The sequence below is a fragment of the Rhyacophila brunnea genome, unplaced genomic scaffold (assembly GCF_057557595.1).
Source record: "Rhyacophila brunnea isolate RB1 unplaced genomic scaffold, BYU_Rbru_1.0 scaffold_16, whole genome shotgun sequence".
NCBI lineage: Eukaryota > Metazoa > Arthropoda > Insecta > Trichoptera > Rhyacophilidae > Rhyacophila > Rhyacophila brunnea.
This window is the reverse complement of record NW_028232816.1, coordinates 21,258,375-21,279,952: the sequence shown is the minus strand read 5'-3', so window position 1 is coordinate 21,279,952 and position 21,578 is coordinate 21,258,375. Positions and strand designations below refer to the sequence as shown.

The 21,578-nt window shown below is 32.3% G+C and overlaps 1 protein-coding gene across 1 annotated transcript; it reads right to left on the bottom strand.

Annotated features, from left to right (window-relative positions):
- Positions 1 to 1,682: 1,682 nt before the first annotated feature.
- yip2 (yippee interacting protein 2) lies at positions 1,683 to 20,553 on the bottom strand. The gene is made up of 7 exons (XM_085944088.1): positions 20,404 to 20,553; positions 16,913 to 17,079; positions 14,832 to 14,963; positions 13,307 to 13,571; positions 11,994 to 12,169; positions 5,464 to 5,664; positions 1,683 to 2,268 (listed from the first exon to the last, which is right to left on the bottom strand). Exons 1-7 carry the CDS (start codon positions 20,420 to 20,422, stop codon positions 2,032 to 2,034), a joined length of 1,197 nt encoding a protein of 398 aa, XP_085800214.1. The 5' UTR covers positions 20,423 to 20,553; the 3' UTR covers positions 1,683 to 2,031.
- Positions 20,554 to 21,578: the final 1,025 nt, after the last annotated feature.

The following is a 21,578-nucleotide window of genomic DNA, read 5'->3' as shown; positions in this document are numbered from 1 at the left end:
TGTATTTAATTAATAATTAATGTATTAAAATAAAATGGATTTATTTTTTTCAACTATTTTTGATAACTGTAAAAATAATCACTTGTATTATTAATATTTATTGATTTCTTATGAAGATATTAAATATAAAGGATTCCCATTTAATCATTGGATACATTATACTTTTGTTGTAAAAGTGCATCCTCTTGTCATTTGCTACATCCCATATTTATGTCAGTAGGAGAGACTTGTCTATAATATTTTGTTTATAAGATGAAGTATTTTTGAAGACATTCTTTTGGACTGTGGTTAGCAAATGCATTTCTGTATTTTAATTATATTAAATAAACAAGGTTTTATTTTTTTAAGTGGTTGTTTTAATATCAAACAATATCTCAAATTCATCAATGATCTAAACCAGAGGTATGCCCCGCGGGCCAATTATGTCCCGCGTGACTTTTTGATGTGTCCCGCAAGATTATGTTAAATCTGTATTATTTTTTATTCTTCCTATTGGATATTAAAAATTACATTTAAAATTAAATATCCTCTGGCAAGAATGAATGATCCGACACTTTGATGTTTGTGGATACGCGAAGTGAGGGGGTTTGGCGCATGCGTAGTCACGGGTGCGCCGCTGCCATAGTTGTTAGCTGTTAAATTTTACCGGTTCTGTAGAAAAATATAACCACTATAAGTCCGGTAATGCTGCAATTGCATTCAAGGTCTGTTGCAGTTACGGGCGCGTCGCTGCCAGAGTTGCATATTATTTAGTCTTTACAAAAATCAGTGTTCAAAAAAACATTTCACCAAAATGAAGCATCAGTTTTCAATGAAATAATTTTTTTTTGCCTTATGTTTTTTAAAAACAGAAAATATTTACAAAAGAAAGGGTGGCCCGCCAAATATTTTTGATTTCAAAATTATCCCTGAAAAAGTTTGTGAACCCCTAATCTAAACCCATATAAGAAGTAGCTCCTAAGCGGAGAAAATGTGACTTCAAGATAAAGAGTATATTAACTGACCTTTTTACGAGGAGTGCTTGTTCGCCATTTGCCTAACTCATTGAGTCCTCGCACTGAATCAAATACAGATTGAAAAAAGTCACCCAGGCTATCATGTAAAATTATATTTTTGGGGATTGTACGAGGTGGAGGGAGATGAGTGATGAAGGCAGCGATAGAAGAGATGGATGTAAATCAATACAGGAGTCATTGTCGCAATTAAATAAATCATAATAAACACTGTTGACCTGGGTTATGATTTTTATGTTTTTCGGTTACGAGGAAGTGTTGACCAAGCGCTTCTGCAACTCTGATTTGTTTTGAAAACTATGTATATCATTCTGAGGGTCCAAGTCTCCAGCTCGAATTACATGTTTATTGAATAAGTATTTATGAAACTCGTCAAAGTAAAATTGAAATTTAAAAAAATCTATCACATGGGAATCACCGATCTATTGTATGTCCAAAGAGAATATTTTCGGTAAAACGAAATTTAGGATTCTTCAACTGCTTTACGTCTTTTCGGCAAATTGTTTTGGGAATTTAAGGTTTCCGTTATGAATAGACAAAAAATGGATTGATTCTGAAAGTGTACTTTATGTACACAATCCGTACCTACATTAATTGGCTGTTTGAGGTACAAATCATTTATTCATTATAATTAAAAAAATAGGTTAGGTAATAAATAAAACATCAAAATAATTTGTGACTATGTATTTATTTATGTACTTGTTTTAACAATAATCAATATAAAAATGAGTATAAAAAGATGATATCATAAAAATATACACATTGTTTACGTTAAATGTGATTAATTTTTCTTATTATTTACAAATATAATGCGTGAGATACCAATCTACATATATGATGAAACAAATTTAAAACATACATTAAAACTCTTGTTTTAATAAAAAAATATATATTTCATTTGAGTAACAATTATGAGCATTAAAATATAGTATTTTTGTAGATTGTGTGGGTATTAAATAACAATTTAATGAGAACTTATTTCTATTATGCAAATCTGTATTGAACGGTTTGAATAAAATTAAACAACTTCGATGAGAAGAGCAATTCCTTGACCGCCTCCGATACACGCTGCGCCGATTCCCCGCTTCAGTCCACGGCGTTTGAGTTCATGAACGAGGTGAGCTGTGATACGGGCTCCGGAGGCTCCGAGGGGATGTCCCAAAGCGATTGCTCCACCATTTACGTTCAACTTCTCGGCATCCAATCTGAGTTCTTGAGCGCATGCCATTGTCTGAACAGCAAACGCCTCGTTGATCTGTTAAATTAAAAATGGGTCATTATTTTATGAGTTTAAGATGAGGTATAATTTTAGCCGAAACATTAAAGAGAGACAACATAAAAGTCTAGTACAGTCGTCTTCAAATAAATCAAAATTCAATTACAGTAAAACCTCATTAATAAGAATAATTCGAAATTTTCGCAAAAAGAACTTCCCTTGAACATTATTTTCATATAAAACCATACCTTTAATTCAAAATGATTTCAGAATCCTGGCATACAAAAATATTCAATAAATCGTAATAAAGTACACTATTTTCATTAGCCAGTCATTGAAAATTTTGACAGATTTTTCTTAAAACATAAATACTTATTTTAACACTTTACGGTCCGGTCACGCCACATTGGCGTCCTTTGCAAGCCGAACGTTACGATCCGGTGACGCCTACGTGGCGTCCTCACATAGGCATATCTTTACTGTGAAAAATAAATATGAAATTTAATATTTGGTTGCAAGATCTATCGACAGATGGTTGAATGACATGTGCAAGAAGTAAAAGCATGATGGAAAAAAAATATTTCGGGGTTTTTACAGAGATGGCGGACGTAATACCATTCAGTATTTTTTTTGTACCTATACCATTTTTTTTATTAGTTACAAGCCCATTTCTAGACGGCTGAATCACGAGACGTAAACAAAAACGGTAATAAACACTCAATGTTATATTCCAGTGTCGTCACTTCAACTTCGAAATTTAATTGTCGACCCTTTTCAGTGGTAGTCACCCATTTATGAACCTGCATTCTTTTTTTTAAATGAATGCGATTTTTCGCTATGAAATTGCATCCTATTTGATAATTTGTCATTAATGGTTTATTACCCATGAAACATCCACCCACCATGCTTCATCATCCATGATAGAAATCTTAACTTGAAAATGAGAATAGTTATAAATGTGAACTTGTATCGCGTTGTCATTTTCGTTCGCTTTTTTCGGGAGATTATTGCTTGTGTAACTGCATAAATAATAGCTATTATTATTTATATTGCACTAATTTCATTGAAAAAATAATTAATCTAAGTATATTTCAGCTAGGATATATATTTTTTATTAGTTTTATCTTCAAAAAAACTTTTTAAAATGGAGGACCATTCGTTTTTAAACAGAGTAAAACTATGCGGATTGTATGTCAGATATTCCCAGTGACTGAAGATATCGGAGATTTTAGTGTAATTTTCAATCACAATCAAATATTTCCGTGGATTTCCGCAACTAATAAACGTTTAAGAAGAAAGTGTAAAGTGTGTTCCTCACATAAACTTCGAAAAGAAACTATTTACATGTCCAAAGAGTGTAAAGTACCTCTACATCTACATATTGGTAATTGGTTTTCTTCGTATAATTTTAAAAAAAGTGTATTAGTTGTTAGTTCATTTTACATTCATAGTTTTATAAACTATTTCAAATAATTTCAGCTTTAGTGTGATAATAATTATTTCGTGCCTAGCCAGTTATCTAAAGGTATTATCCATAAGATTGAGTGTTGATTCAAATATTTTTGTGGAATGTAGATGTTTGTTTTACAATTCTATTGCTCATAGATTTTGTTATATGAATTTTTTACGCACGCCTCTGCACTGTTATTGGATTGTCTCGATTCCTACAATAATACCAAATTGTAATAAACGGTGGGAATGTATATGCGTGCATTTTATTTATTTGAATTTACTCGAAAATATGCACGCCACTGCACTGCCTCAGCCATAAAACCAATAAATCAGATTAGTGTTCGTTCGGGAATGAATGTGCATTTATTTTTAAACACTTCACAGTTTGTGTGAAGTCTTTGTTATTTTATTATATTTGATAATCAGAGATATGAGTAGTAGCGCAAAAAATGAATTGATACGTATTCTATAGCGGTGTAAAACATTTTGTATTTGAATATTTTATTACATTTTTTAATTAAAAAATAATATATTGTGATTGCTTTATATCAATAGGCTGTTTCCTTTACATTATATTTAACAAATTGAACTAATCTAATAACATATAATAAACAATTTACGAAAATTTACAAATTATATACTTTACCTTTATGGAACGCGGGCCAGAGATTGACAAGTGTTAAATAAATGACACAATTTGATGCATTGATATATTTTAAGTATTTTATTGAAATATATCAATAGGTTCAAAAGTTATATCATTTTTAACTTCGCGATCGAAATTTGTTGATTTTCATTAAAAAATACCGGATATTGGCGTAGGTTCTTCGCGAAAATTCGCGGACCGTATAGTGTTAAGAAGGTAATATAAATAATCCTGACATTTTATGACTCATTAACACAAACGGAATCGGAAATTTCCTAGACACATCTATCATCGTAAACGAAAATAAAAAAAAAATTCAAAATTTAATAATTTTCCCCCACACATTTCGTAATTTGAATTTTTTTTCGATTTTCGGTCCCGTGGAATTCGTATTAACGAGGTTTTACTGTAGAATTGAAAGTTTTAAAAATGAAAGAATTCATTGCATCTGGGTTGGCTATGCAAATTTGAGTAGCCATAGATACTTACGAATAATGTTATTTTTACAACATTCAAATTGTGTTTGCTGTGTCAACAGTATTTTAATATAGGTACAAAATTTCCAATGCCTGGGTAAATTCCTTAAGAATGCATTTTCACGATCTTTTTAATATGTTAATCTAATATATAAACAGTATGTACATATATTAGAATATCTTTTAGTTTGGGATGTATTATATTATAATTCATAAAATTATGTTTTATAGTGGGGCCCCGAGTCTCCACCAGAACCCCTACTTTCCCTTTGTATATACGTACAAAATGAAGACGAGAACTAATGCAATGTTTAAATTCCATTATCTCGAAAAGTAAATTGACAATACCCATGTTTTTTTCACACATCACCGTAAGAGTACTATATTGACTTTTTTTATCGTCCACTGCATTAAATGAAAAAAACATCTAGTTCCTCAGTTTATCAACTGAAACAATATGTATATAGTAATAATTTTTAGGATAAAATTTTAAATTAGATGTAGTTTTTGGCTCATTTCACGTTACACGCGCAATACAAGATGTGAGGCATTGAAATACATTTTATATACCTATGGGGAAAATGACTAAAGTTACAAGTGACTGTTGAAGTAAGGAGGTGAAGGGCATCAATAAAACAAGCATATTGAATCAATTCATACATCAATGAGGTCAATGTCACCGAGGGTGAGCTTGGTGGCCTTGAGCAGGTTCTGTATGGCGGGAACTGGTCCGATGCCCATGATGTTGGGCTCCACTCCGACCGCGGCCCATCCGCAAAGCCTGGCCAGCGGGGTCAGACCTTCCGCGTTGACAGCTTCTTCACTCGCCAACAATATGGCACCGGCGCCATCGCAGATTCCCTGAAAAAAATATATTTAATATTCTGTACTCATCTGTTGTTAGTTAGCAACTTCCCCGAACGCACTAGTTAAAAATATTAGAATAGAATTCAAAACAAATAATATTAAGTGGGTATTAAAAATACAAAGTATGTATATACAGTGGAACCCCGATCTACCGTTTCTTGCATAAATCGTTTTCCTGCATGGATCATTCATTTTTGAAAGTCCCGCCAAACACCCATAAGAACAATGTTAAATAATCCCGGATTTATCGTTTTCCTCGATCTATCGTCTAAATATTATGGTCCCGTCACAAATATTATCCCGATTGACCGTTTTTGTTGAATATATTTCATTTCGCTTTCGTAGAATTGTTTATGATTACAGACCTTTCAGTCGCATTGCTTTGTTTGCACAGGTCGGTCAACGCCCAGGCTTACCTCGCATCTCGTATCACGATTTTTATAAGTCGCATCTAAAATGCCCCCCACAAAGAAAACTTGAACTCTACCTGAGAAACTGAAAATAATTCAAGACGTCGAAAAGATCCAGGAGAAAAACGAGTTCTTTTTTAAAAAAAATAATTATATATCCCGCATTTACCGTTTTCTAGGTTCCCTTAAAAATCATAGAATCGGGGTTTCATTGTATATGAATTTAGATATGTTTTGTTTTACATATTTATTTGATATTGAGGGTGCCAAGCCAAAGGGATATTTTGGCGAATATCATTAATGGGATTAGATTGTTTGGAATGATATTTTCAGCTTCCCAAAAGTGTCAGCAAGAGTTATTCTATTGATGAAACACTAATTTCTTAACTAAATGCCACTTTCACTTTGATTTATTCACTCTCGAAATCTCTTTAATTTGAATATTTCTTATAGAAATTTACATTTTCAGAGATATACCATTTTCAAAATAGTGTTTCGTATCTGATACCATATACTACTTTATACCTTTCCGTCAAACTACCACAAATTAATTGTAATGCCGATTAATTTTTCCTGTAATAAATATGCTATTACCGCACTCTAAGTATCTGTCAAACTATTATGAGAGTATCATTCGTTTTATTTCATGACCTGATTAAAATAAACGTTTCCTTTATTTCTATATAGTTTTGAAATTTAGAATAATTCGCATATATGTGTTTGTTTAATACGTCTTCTCCCTGTCTCGCTCTCTTTTACACATTTTCATCTGTTTTCTCTTATACGTTACAAATAATTCAAGACAAATATATATATATATATATATATATATAAATCCAGCTATCATTGTTGCGTCCTTTTACAAAACCTACAGTATAGCGTCCATCTGAAAGACTTGATTTTTCGTAAATTTGAACAAAGTATATTCTTTTTGTCATTCATCTGACGACCGTGAGGTATTTAAATTTTTGAAAAACGTTTATATAAAAATATACAAAAATAAAAAACTACCTTTCAATGACCTGCTTATCGGAACTCCTTTCATATTAATACATTGGGGGGTCCTTCATATATTTTTTCATAGTGGGTAGCATGTCGTGCGTCCCACTTGTATATTTGGTTTGATTGTCACAACAATCGGACGTCTTGCGATGTTGCCACTATTTCTCTACGTTTTTGTTTAATAGATTTAATAGGTATGTAGATAGGTTGTTATTGAATGTTAAAGCATTCTGGGAAGAGGGCTATGATCATGGCGCGTTATTATGAGTTTTCGGAGACTATTATTTAGAATAGAAAAATTGGAATGGTACTCTTTATTATGGTTAGTGATATGAGATATATTATGTTTTGTTGGGTAAGTACTTTCCAACCTTTTTCAGTTCATTCTCCCGCCTCAATTTTCTTCCGTCTTTGCTGGAATACTTATTTTTAGGTCTCGTAGATCTTGATATTTTCTATATAGTATGTGGCAGTATCGAAGGATTGAGGTAGGCTGTAAGATTCAACATAAATTGTGTGCACTAAACTTTGTCAGTCATACGTATTTGTTTTCATTGAAATAAGACTAGAGAACGGTTGGTTTGTTTTTAAAATTCAGTTAAATCCTGCGAAAACCAAGCCATAATAGATAATAGTCAATAAATACTAGTAAGTACATCTATAAAATATCTAAAATTATGCAATTAAGTCATACATAACTTTGGACATTTTATAGATATAATAATATTTTTTTATCTATTATAATTTGGTTTAGGAAGGGCTTCATTAATTTTAACAATTAACCAACAGTATGTGTAATATATATTCTGAATCCAACGAAAACAAATAAGTATGAATGAAAAAGTGTACACAATTTTGTCGTATCGTCCAAAATATACCAAAACTATTTTGGTTTGGTTTAGGCAGGGTTTAATTAATTTTTTAAACTAACCAACACCATCTGTAAATTGTAGTCTTAGTTCAATAAAAACAAATACGTGTGACTAACAAAGTTTAATGTGAATTATTTATGGCAGGTCTTAACAGCCTACCTCCACACTTCGCTGCTGGAAGGTGGTAATTAAGTTTCATAATTCTCTGATTCCCTTTACTGTGATAAGTAAAACTATACTTTGCGGATCCATAAAATTGTATAAGCAAAGAGAAAGAGCGTATTTAATATAAAATTGATAGCATAACATTCTTATAAGTACATCTGAATAAACACAAAAAAACTAGATATTTATTTATTTTATATAATGTCATTGTCCAGGATCTATCCGATGCTGGGTGAAAGAAAAATAGTCATAAGCAACAAAATTATTTTTAATAAATTCATATTATAATAACTGTTATAGTATTATAGTTACTACTTTAAATAATAACTATATCTAAATGAAGTTTGGTTGGTAGTTAGTAGAAACATTAGTTGATAAAAATAATAGGCACCCAATATGTACTTCAAAATAGTTACACAATTTAATAATTAAAAAACACAAGAACAATGTCTAAATAAAGTTAGGTTTTTGGTAGAAACACAATTATGACATTGTATAAGAAAAAAATAACCCTATATATAATGGAAAATAGGTTAACAAAAAGAAAAAAACAAGAATTACCTATAAGTAACAGAATAAAGTTAAGATGGTTGATAAAAACATACGAGTATCAATAAAATAGCTGGTGATAAACTTTTGCAAAAATTTGCTAAACTCAATAAAGCATCTTTCCCTACCAACAATAAAAATAAAGATATTAAAGAATACTGTATAAAAACCTAATACTAAGTAGGTAGGTTACCAATATTTCAAAACAGTAAGTATCCGAAACAATAACGGGAATGCGATAAAATAATAATACTTACCTACCTAATTTACCATACATCGCGTCTGTCCCGAAGGTCACATCATAGGAATGAGTAATGAATAAAAAATAATAATTATTGTTATTGCATCACCGTGCTGACATAAAAAGCTGGAATACAGCGTTGCCAACCGTAGGACGTACGACACGCGACACATTGTAAACAAAATATTCAGGCACAAATATACACTCATCGCTAGTAGCGCCGTCAGCGACAAAACTGCAAACTACAAATACATATTTTGTTCCTATGAGGTAACAAAACTGCGTCTGGGCTATTTTCGGTTTTAGACTCTATGAGCGGTTGGGAGATGAGAAAACGTAAAATTACATGAATTCAATTCTGCGTCCGTATACCGGACGCCGTATTACAGTTGGACGCAAGATTGAATGAAAGTGTCCTATTAGATGACGCAGTAATGATAGCGGGATGTATATATATATATATAAGCTAATTAAACATTATTAACGGTGAAACAAAGAGGATAATACAGAATTATTAATGTTTTGTAGTGACATTCATACTGATTATTAGTTTAATTCACTATTGCAGTGAATAGGTAATAGTTTTGTGAATAAGCTAGTAAATATATACATACATACAATTTTCCCTGCAATCAATTGTCTGGATACAAGTTTACAACATTATAGCACCTGTACACGTGCATGGGTTTACTTGCAGCAATAGTGTGTATTTTAAACTAACGCGATAATAACTGTTTACACATAAAAGTGCTGACTGTCTCACCAATCTCATTCTTCAAGAGTAAGCGAGATGTGATGTTGTCATTTTATAGTATTATTCGACAGGTTATGAAAATCGGTTAACCTCATAATGAGTCTGCATTGGTGTAGTTCATTTTTTTACCGGCAGGTTCGCCACTATCGTTCTACTGCGCAGGCGCAGATATCGAACAGTTCCAACTGTCGCATGAAAATTCAGAAGCTTACAAACTTTTTTGATTCATGCATGCAATCTTGCAACTTGCATGATAATACATGTTTACACATGCATTTTCTTGTTATGGCCGCGACAATACATACTGTCAGCAGTAAATTCATGCACATAAACAGGATATTAAATCGATAAACAGTCAACATCAAAACTTGATTATTAAATTATGCATGTTACAAGAGGTAATAAAACAGGCTTATCAAGTTATCGTAATAAATAAATAAGCCATTAATAATAATTCCAGACTAATTGCGAATCATTAAGATAATCAAATCGACAATAAAAATTGTACTTTGGCATTTTCAAATAAGATAAATGACTTGACAAATTTGTCAACAGTGAAGGGGCAAAAGACGATATACAAAATGAGTCATAATATGCACCTATTGATCAAAAGTTAACAAAACTTCTTATATAACAATATTAAAGCATTGTCTCCATAATCTGATGTGGATTTTAGCAGCCTAACGAAGAGGTTTCTTAAAGCTAGCCGTTTGAGCACCATGACAGACAGACTACAGTAACAGAGTGACTTTACTTATGGGTTTGCGGATATTAAAAACAATATTAATTTATAATCCACTGGGTATTAACATATAACCACATAGTAACTATAAAATAAGAATACAATATTTAGATAGGAGGTTGCTGAGAGGTCCGAAACAAGATTGACATTGATTTGGTTAGCTTTGCTGATAAGGATTGTGCGATATGTGATAATGAAGCGATAAAGGACTCAGAAATACTAATTGTTTCCCGTTTGGCAACGTTTGACATAAGTGTTAAGGAGTTGCAATTTACAGAACATTATTGCTCCGAGAATGGTAATGTCGTTCTGTCGCTGTCGTCTGATTTGGTTGTGGTACTCTAACTGCTAGCTTTACAGTTGTTTTGCATTAGAAGTGACTGTAAACTAATTACTCAACCAAAAGATACGAAGAAGGTATAAAAGACATGCTGTTATTCACTCTCTTCTTCTTTCACATAAATAATGCAAGAGAAAGAAATATTATTTCATTAGGTATTATAGATTGATAGCTTTAACCCAATGTTAAATACAGAGCAGTAAGACTTATCGATAATCCATTCAAGATCAATTAATTTTTTTTCGCCAAGTTAAATAATATTATGCATACTTCATTTTCAATTATAATTAATTAAAACATTTGAGAGTAGATAATTTTGTTTGTTTAATTTTCAAAAAGGACAGTAGTGTTCTATAACTAATTAATAGTTTAGTAAACAATATTAACAAAGGTCATTTTATTAATTAATTAATTAATTTATTATTTGCATGGCAAAATAAATATGCCATTATAATAAATAAGAAAATTAGAACTATTAATAGTATATTTATTATGTTGAATTTGTTACACCTAAGTTACTACATATTTGGGTTGTTGAAAATTATATTCCAAACAATTTAATCCCATAAGTAATTTTCATTTGAGTGAAGGAACATAAAACACCATTCTAAAGATGGAAAAAATCATAATAATGGCGGTCCAGTAACATATTTTTTTTACCATGTTCGATCCAAAGAAGACTATACGGGCTTCCACAGGGTAGAGGTTGTATTAACAAATTTTTGCTTTTACAAGAAATGGATGTTAGCCACTTGCTCAACCTATTAGGACCATACTAACCCGAGAACAAAAACATTATAAGCGGATGCAGTAAACGCTTGGCAAATATGGGCAGTGTAAAGTATCATGCCAGGAAACATTATACATTACAATTTAATAACAAGCTAAAATCAGTGGAATGTGCTACTGTTTGCTTACATGTATAGTTGCTGCTTAGCAATCTGATAGATCAAGATGTCAATCAACGCCCACAGCCAGCAAATAAAATTCACTGAATAAGATATACCTACTGGGTCATTTTATTCATCATTACTATATTACGTATCATGCTACGAATCCTTATCTAAAATGAATATTCAAATTTGCTACTTATCTTAATATCAGCTTTAACCAGGACAGAAACTACAAATAGATTCGATTTGAATTTTGGTGTTTTAAAATTCGAATTACCATAGATTAGATAATTTATTTTGAAAATATCTTTGAGACATCTACGGAGTGCTAGTTGTAATTGGAAGGAGTACTCACAGATGCAGTTCCAGCCGTGACGGTACCGTTCTTCATGAAAACGGAGGGCAATTTGGCGAGACTTTCGAGGGTGGTGGCGGGGCGGGGATGCTCATCCTGTGTCACCTCTACATCCTTCTTTTTGATACTGACGGTGACGGGTGCTGTCTCCGCTTTGAACACTCCGGAATCACTTGCTGAAACACTCCCCTAATTATAATCTTTTTATTTTGAAAAACCCTTCGGTCTAATGAATATAAATAACGTGACTTAAACTTTCTACAATCCAGTGACAGTCTTTACGCTTCACGTAGAGGTTTCCTAATAGACTTTGTTAGGTTTTTAAATCTGTGTAATAAATCCGTATCCATTATAATTCCAATATACATACTATATACATAATTTGAAAACACTTCAGATTACCTACTAGAAAAAATCTTTTTTTTTTTTAAATACGATGTCCAGATGAAGCAGAGCGTTTACTTGACTCATATTGAATCTAAATAACTAATAACGTGTTATAGAAAATTGACCGTGCAGATAATTGACAGATGAATTGTCATTTTAATTCTAGGATTTTTTTATCATTTCTTTATTACATAATATTATGGTTTCAGCATTATACAGGAATGGATACAAAGAAAAATCCATACGTAACTCATTTAACACAATTGCTGCCGAAGTTTTAATTACATTTTAATTACCATTTTTTTTTTTTACATTTAAATAACACGTTAATTATATCGAATGGCCAACTGCTACAATCCGCGCCAGTCACAGTGTTAGCACTAAATGAGTTAATTGGATGTATGTTCAGATTATTCAAAATTATAAACAAAATACTCTAGTCTGTAATATTAAAAAATATATAACTACCGTGAAACAAACTGGTCAATAAGTCTACACTTATTTTTTGCAATGTCACAGTGATTATTAATGTTCATGTTTTACAGTGAGCAGTCAATAGTTAAACCTGTAAATCTAATCGCCTATGCAATAAATTGTCCAAGTATGCTTATCAAGATTTAACTTGACAATTTTATTATTCACTGAAAAAATGTTTCAATGTCAAAAATAAGTTGTCAGCATTTTAAAAACTATTTTATTTTATTATATTCTGAGGACCCCTCGGTATTTTATAATATTATTTATGGTTCAAGTAAGTTGTCAAACATGAGTGTTATAACATTTTCTCATAGGATATCATTTTAAAAATATTTTTTCTTTTGACACTATGGCTGTCGTATATAATGTGCCAGAATCTTTTAAGGTGGACATTAACTCAATACTCGACAAAAAGAATAAGGTATTGTCATTTAAAAATGGACAGGCACCTAATTTCCATCGCTGCTGCGACCGCAGTGCAAATTTGTCGACTTCCTCTCGGGGAATTTTGTACTTGGATGCGAGGTTCTCGGCGGTGACACCCATCTGCAGGTTGACGTAGCTGTCGGTGAGCCCCACCCATAGCGTGTCCTCGAAGTTCATCTTTGCACCGAGAGTAGTACCGAATCGGATGCCGCGTACAGCGAACGGGGCTTGCGACATATTGTCGGTACCGCCAGTAAGAGCGATTCTCGCCGTGCCCGTGAGAATATCCTACAAAAAAAAATTAGCACTATCATTAAAGAAACCAGATGTTCAAAGTATTTGATGTACAAAAATAAAAAAAATAAACTACCAAATTGAAACAGAATATTTTTTTCCCACAGAGCATACAGTCCACCAATGTGGAGGGAGGTATATAAGAAAACCTCTATCAATAATATTATTGTCTATGAAATTGTCTGTGATATTGTATCTTCTTAGTGATTCTAACCTTTCAACTGAGAATTTAACGTTTTATATTAAGAGGATCAAAATAAAGAACTATCGGGTAAAGATTTTTTTTTTGATGAGGTAATTAAAAATTATTCATCCATTAATATGGTTCTCGGGGAAATCAAATCAGAGCTTCAAATGGAACTGAAACAGAACCCACAGTACCCCTTCATTATTTTGAAATTGGAATCGGAATCGGAACCAGAACCTTTAATTCCGAATGTTGAGAGTCTGGAACCGGAATGGTTTCATTGTTTCATAATTTTTAATATTCTTATTATATTATTTTTGGTCATTGTTCACCCATGCTGGAGCCAATTACCACTCAGAAACTAATATGAATTATATTCGAGTAATTTAGTATCATAAATTGCACATTACTTTCTGTCGCTTGGCACACCTCCAACTTGTTTCTTGTTTTCCATCAAAACTATTGGACTTAATATACACATAATGTGGTATAATACTACACATTCTGATATGTTTTACAATTTTTTTACTATGTTGTTGAATACCTAGTAATTGTAGCGTCCATATGCTCCACCTGTAAATAACATCTTGAAAAAATAGTAGACACCTATTTTTTGAGATTTGAAACTAAAATAAAATATCCATAACATTACAAGGAAGGTAAGTATATTAATTTTTTTAAAGAACGGAAACCAGCGTTTTGATTTTTAATTTGATGGAACCGAACTCTGAAACTGAACTGCATTTTTTCCACAAGAACCAAACCGTGAAAAAAATTAGAGGTTCTGACAGATCTGAATCGCTATTCGAACCAGTGTATAATAATTCAAACAAAAAATAATTTCTAGTCTGAATTTAAATGTCTGGGAGAACTCATAGTATTAACAATACCAAGCATTGACATCTTGTATCCTACTCAGTACACTTACTATCAACGCCCACCGATTTACACTGATAAAGATATTATTTGTATAATATATCTTTCAGACGTGATAAGATTACTATCTACTCTAGTAGATATGTTTCAGACAGAAAATAAACCAAATGTTTTTGTAGTTGTTTTTATACCTGAGCTCCACTGACGACAGCCTGGAAACCGGAGCCGCAGAGTCTGTTGATGGTGAGGGCGGGTGTCGCGATGGGGATGCCGCAGCGCAGGGAGACATGACGACTCAGGAACGCGCCATCCGGAGATGAGCTCTGTAATTAGATGTCGACATGATAAGAAAATATTGACAGGTAAAACTAATCAGGGAGAACAGATCTATCTGAGACCAGAAATTATAGATTTATCACAACCAAATTGAATGTATACATTCAAATGGCAGTGATATTACATGTGGGATCACCGCAGTGAATGCCTTGAGCAAACACATGAACCCACCTGCTATGCGATCATCGCATAATCGAAAACACCACTTTAATGTTTATCAGCACCCGGCAACTGAAATTCAATAAAAAAGGAATATGTACTGATATTAATCTATTCTTTTTTTATTACACATAACGTAGTGATAAGTAGAAATAATTAATGAAATCCCAGACTTGGATAGAAACAGAATTTTGATAATCCTGTTGGTATTTGTTCCACCATATTAACAAAAAACAACGTTCCGCCACCTAGATCATAAGTCGAATTTCATTATAACAGGCAAGTGCTTGCTGAATGAAGTGGCGTACCTTTGAACATCTATTGATGTCTGAGTCCAAATTTTCAAATTTTTGAATTGCACCATTGATTAAGCTAAAAGCTACAGCCATGTCAACACAATTTTTTTGAATGGTTCTTCAAGAAGGTATATCTAGTCGTCAAACCAGTCTTGAAAAAGGCATTGTGTCACCCATGCATTTCTATTCCAACGATAATGTAACGGTGAAGTAGATTTATTGATTCCCTTGAAGGCTCTTGGATTTTTGGAATCTTAAATCAAAAATGGCTTCAGTTTAAGCTGCATTTAGACCAAGCGGGCGAATGTTTGTTCTTCCCCCACTCCAGCGAAATTCTCTTGACGAAACGCTTTTTGTTGAGCGAGCATAAGAATTTCACCAGAGTTGGGGAAGAAAAAATATTCGCTTGCTTGGTCTAAATGCGGCTTTATAACCAGCGACATTTCCACCCAACAAAAGGGTTACATGATCTGTACATGCTTTAAAGACAGGCATGCATTTAGCTTATATTGAAACCGCGAATACACCACTGACTAACTGCACATTTTAAAAAATATAGATGACGCAGTCGATTGCTACATCTTATTTATACCAGAAGGGTGACGAAAACTTAAGAAAACGGATTTTTTTGTTCCTCGTAAATCCGAATGGTCTTAAGTCGAGAACCCACTGTATACATGAAATCACATTTAACATGACTTTCTTATAGTGGTATGTATTGTGGATACTAAGAACATTTTATGTTATGTTTTTCACAACAAAATTATGAGTAAATAATTTAATCTTTTCATTTATAACTTATACATCGTTAGTTAAGAAAATTGACAACAATCGTATGAAAGCTAACTGTGCATCCCTGGACTTTCTATCCCGGAATTTAGAAATCTTGTGATTGCAACCCTAGTAAAAAGCATCTTATCTAGAAATTTATTGTCGACTTAGTGGTAATTTATAATTCTATACACTATAGGTGACTTCAAATTTTATTATACACACATCGGTAAGGCCTTTCATTGATCTTGAATGAAAGAAAATACGGTTGATTATAATTATGAACATACACAATTTGAAAACATCTCATGTATACCCACTAGAAAAAAATAAGACACCCAACGGCATCTGAACCTGTAATCACGCTAATATCGTTTCGTAATAACATTCGCGCTAATATCGTTTTCCAATTATGTGTTCAATATATAGAATGTTACATTCTCAAATCTTGTGAATTATTCCTTGAATAAAAGAAATAATTTATTAGATTATAATTATTTTAATTTATAAAGGTACTCCCTCACTCTGCCAAGCAGATTGCAAAGTAGCAAAATTCAAAGGAGACAAAATGTGTATGTCTTATTCATCGAATTTCAGTTGCATTTCACTACTAAATATTGTCTGGTACTATGGTACTACAGTGTACGTTTCCGGAGACACATTCAGGTCAACGTATTAAATTAGAAAAATGAAGATTAATATTGACTCACAGGTAATACGTTTCCGATGACAACAGTGTCAACTTTGTTAGGATTGACTCCGGCTTCCTTGATGGCGGCCGCACAGGCGACAGTCTGAAGATCTGCATTGGACGTGTTTTTGAACGCACCTCCAAACGCCCCAAAAGGGGTACGCTTTGCGCCCACAATGAATATTCCTAGTAATAAAAAAATACAAACGGTTACATAACATCACTGCGAAGCATATCATTCACTGATCATTTAAACATTTCTTTGTAACATGGGATCACTATATTCTAAAAATACAAATTTTACCATCAATTAGTACTCTCAAAGGTTAAACATGGTGTAAATGCGTGTGTCCCAATAATTATGTAGGTAATATCAAATTATTATATGGTATACTTTATATTAAAAATTGGTGATTGATAATTAACCCATAGCTTACGGGCCGCACAAAATTGTGTTTTTGCTAATTACTTTTCAAATGCAAATTAACATGTTAATTACAAAATTAATTAAAAGGGCCCGTAAGCATTGTGTTAAGAATGAACTCATAATCTCATGTGTAGTGAATAACATAGTAGGTACGACAATAAAGTAAAGATGGCATCTATATATGTAGCGACAAATGACAGCCTGATTAGGCACCTTAACTCAAGCATACGCATAACATTGGCAATTCGGGATTTTGTTACTGTTACCACACAATCGCTCAACGGAGAAATTCACCTACTCTTTCTCCGACCTAACTGACGCCCGCCCCGGCTTTTCCTGCGCATGATGTATTTCTCTTCGTTTGTCATAACATTTCTCTGACATTACTACATTATGAATATTTGACATTAAGATAATATTACAATATAGGTACACAGCAATTCGTTCTCATGATTATATTGATTTAACGATAATATTTTTCCTTGTTCTCCTATATAATATTGAAGCAGAACTCAAAAACCACATGGCGTATGGAGAACACAGGTTAAAAAAAATACTATTAAAATGAAAAAAAAGATTAAATGGATGGAAATTTTAAATATGATATTTTTGGCAAACTTCTCAAGCACTTTTATCTTTTTATATGTCAAAACATATCAAATATGCCGGAAAAAATACTTTACTTTAAAATCTATTGACCCTAAACTAAAAGAGATTACCTCTAATAGCATGGACATGAAACATTATATAACATGAATTATGATTATGAATTCAAACCTATTAAAAATTTTAATAATCTTTTGGATAATTCGCTATTTCCTATTTTAAATAATTTTTCAGTATCTTTTCTTGGCAGCGAAGCGTTGTCTATCAATATCTGTAGCTTTTACTATTGGTACTTCACTCATATTAAACAATTATTGTGCTCCTGAAAATCGTGAACATCTCCAAAATAACTATAGGTACCTATGGGTAGCAAAGGTGATGAAGACAACCTAAAGGCCAATTAATCTCCTCACCAAATAGTAATTAATATTTTTGTCACTGGAGGGGAAAAATCAATGCTTGAGTCTGATTATTTTTATTACTTATTTAAAATTACGCCATCTCTATAAAACATTGCAAATCAAAAAATCTGTCATTTCAGTTAAACAATCAAATAATTATACATACAGCAACACGGTAACATGTTTCCGTTATTTTTATTGCTCCTAAATAACACGGATATTACTCGGAGCAATTCTATAAACAAGGTTGTTATCTACAATAATTATTGTTAGCACAGTTACCACATCTTAATTGATTCTAATAGGGTGCATTTGGAACTAAGTAAGACGTGTTAACTGTGTTACCCAACGACATTTGACAGCTCACGGTTAATGCGGTCATGAGCGGTTGTGTTAAAAAATATCAGGATAATTAAATGTCTGAATATGACTAATCAGGTTTATCAACTTTTTTATTGATTTTGGAGTTGAGTGATATGTTACTGGGCGTCTTACGTGGGCGAAGTCGGCGAAGCGTTGAGCAGCGCCCGCAACTAAAACGTATAACCGTGTGTGAAAATGTTCGTAGACAAAGTCTTTTTTGGTTGTACGTTTATACGTTTGAGTTGCGCGCGCCGCTCAACGCGCTTACCTAAGACGAGCCGTTAGAATAGCCCTACAGATATTTAAGATCTTGTTCGTTTGTACAAAGTCAAGAACAATACTTTTATACACAACCGGTTCTGTGCCAAAGCGAACTAGTTCGCGGATATGGCCGGGCGTACAGTGCCGGCCATACAAAAAACTTATTCGTCTGTCTTTGAAGACAGAATGCCCGTCTCTAATTTAAAATTCGGAAGAATATTGGTCCAATAATGAGACATTTAGCATATGATTGGTAAGTGTTTATGATAAACTTTCAATATATTTCAAATCAGTAAAAATAATGATACAAGTCGGTTATAGGGAAGCTAGCAGCAAACACATTTTGAAAATAGCCAACATTCTGAATTATTTGTTGGGTTGGGTTAGTTTAGGTTAGGTTAGGTTAGGTTTTCATTCTTGAATTCATGCCATCACAATTAGCGCGGTTCCCGCCTGGCTTCCCCATAACCGTCTTGTACCAAAATAATTAATAATATTATTATTGATTATTACGTTATGGATTATTAGTCTTTATTTACTGTTTATTATTTTTAAAACTCATGCACTCAACCTTAAGCTGAAAGATATTAGATAGTAATTCAAATTGTATCAAGTACCTTCAATTTACATCCAATGTAGAAGGCTAAAAGTTTGATTTGCATTATGAAGGCATATCTGTTTACCGAAACTGGTCCTTACCATTCATTAAAATAAACCTAATCCAATACATTTTTTGTTTAATTGAAGCTTTATTATAGCCCCCTTCAAAAATGTTTATCACACATCATTTATTTACAACAGTTAAAAATATCTCTTAATGTCACTTTGATTTGAACCAAAATTATGAAGAAGAAACAAGGGTAATATTATTTATAGTACTCCATATTGTCATTTTGGTTGAGGTGTTTTAAACCATAACCTAACACAACCTATTTATGTTTGGGCTAAAGTAGGTTGTGTTAGGTCTTCCGTTTCAAAATACCTAAATCACAAAAACGATATGGATTACTGACCATAAAATTACCGAAACAAGTTTTGTTTTATGATAATATTTGGTAAAACTAAACGAAGAGTGCATACATAGAGTAATACATCAAAATGTAGTCATTAACTTTTTAGGGAAAAAAAACATACTTAAGTAAATAAATTGAAATTCTAATACTATTCCATTTGAGTACAAAACTTAAATCCATTAGAATTTAAAAACAAATTCCAACAAGTAGGTACTCTTGGTCGATAGTTATTATAAATAAATTCATCATAATATCTCATTATAATTATTCATATCTTTATTATTATGAAATACAACAGACTTCCATCAAACTACCTCCTTGAATCAGCATAGTTTTAAATTTAAACAATATACAATTGTTATCCAAGTAATATTGTTGCGTGTGGCTAAAATAATTACAATGGAAAATAATATTTTTTAACGTGTAATTTATGACAAACCTTTAACTGCCGTTGACATGCTAATGCGTCGTGAACAAATTTGCAACTGATAAATGAATATCTACGATAATGATAGTTATGAATTCACTGCAAAAAATGTCTACGCGGTCACCGGTCCAATGTTCACAATTTTTACAATCTCCCAGAGAGAATTATTTTTGTAGTCCAATCCAGTTGTCAATTTCTTGACAGCTGATAACGAGTGATATTGCCAACACTAAAATATCTGCCGTGCTGCCAGGATGTAGATAATATATACAATTTTCAACCTGTTTTTATTAAATTTTAAGGAAGATACACAACAAGTACACGTTATTATTGTTGGCTGTATTGATATTTAAAAAAAATATTCTTTTAATTTTCACTTTCTTCAGTCATCATAATAATTAAAACAGGCCCGCACTACGGGACTCGGTTGCCCTGTTGCGAAATCCGAAAAAAATTGTTGTTAGTAAGGTTAGTCATTCCAAAAAAATATAAATAACTCGATAATTATATACCAAGGATAATTGAACATTTATACAATTTTGTAAACATCTCATAATATAATACATAATAATACCTAGTAGAAAAAATCTTTTTCAAAAAAATACAACACCCGACGGTTTTTTTTTTTGAGAAATTCACATTATGTAAGTTCAACGTATAGAATGTTACATACGCAAATAATAAGAAAAACTTCTTATTGCTTGCATCTTCTACCTTATATCTGTACCTGAAAGCAAGAAGTGTTTATGTCCAGCTCATTTTTACTTAAAAAATCATCAAAGACTCATACTCGAGACTCACTAACTCTCCGAGATACAGATATTATTAGATTTGGTTATCTACAACTAGGACTGTCCAAACAGTATTTACACTTTTGGACCGATACTTTTTTCCGATTGGATATCAGTAGGTATCGATAATTCCAATATTTTGTGAACACTATTACATCCCTTCTATTATAACCCTTCGGTTCATTTGATTTGATCTCCAAAATTCAGCAAAATATAGGCACCAAATCGAAATAGGTATTTATGAGATAACATAACAGTATTTGAGGATTGGCTATCAGCCTTTCACTCAAGTCATTTGTAGGGACAAAGAAAGGTTACCATAATCCATAAGAATGGGAATCAACTCCAGATATCCTGTGTTGGTCTGATGCTTTGGACGTTCGAGGCAAATCAACG

Excerpts from the sequence above, each read along its gene's own strand:
- yip2 (XM_085944088.1), bottom strand. Across the intron at positions 13,572-14,831 it reads CTGTCGTCAGTGGAGCTCAG|GATATTCTCACGGGCACGGC; the intron begins GTATAAAAACAA and ends TTTTTTTTGTAG. Across the intron at positions 12,170-13,306 it reads GCAGCAGCGATGGAAATTAG|CAAGTGATTCCGGAGTGTTC; the intron begins GTGCCTGTCCAT and ends GGAGTGTTTCAG.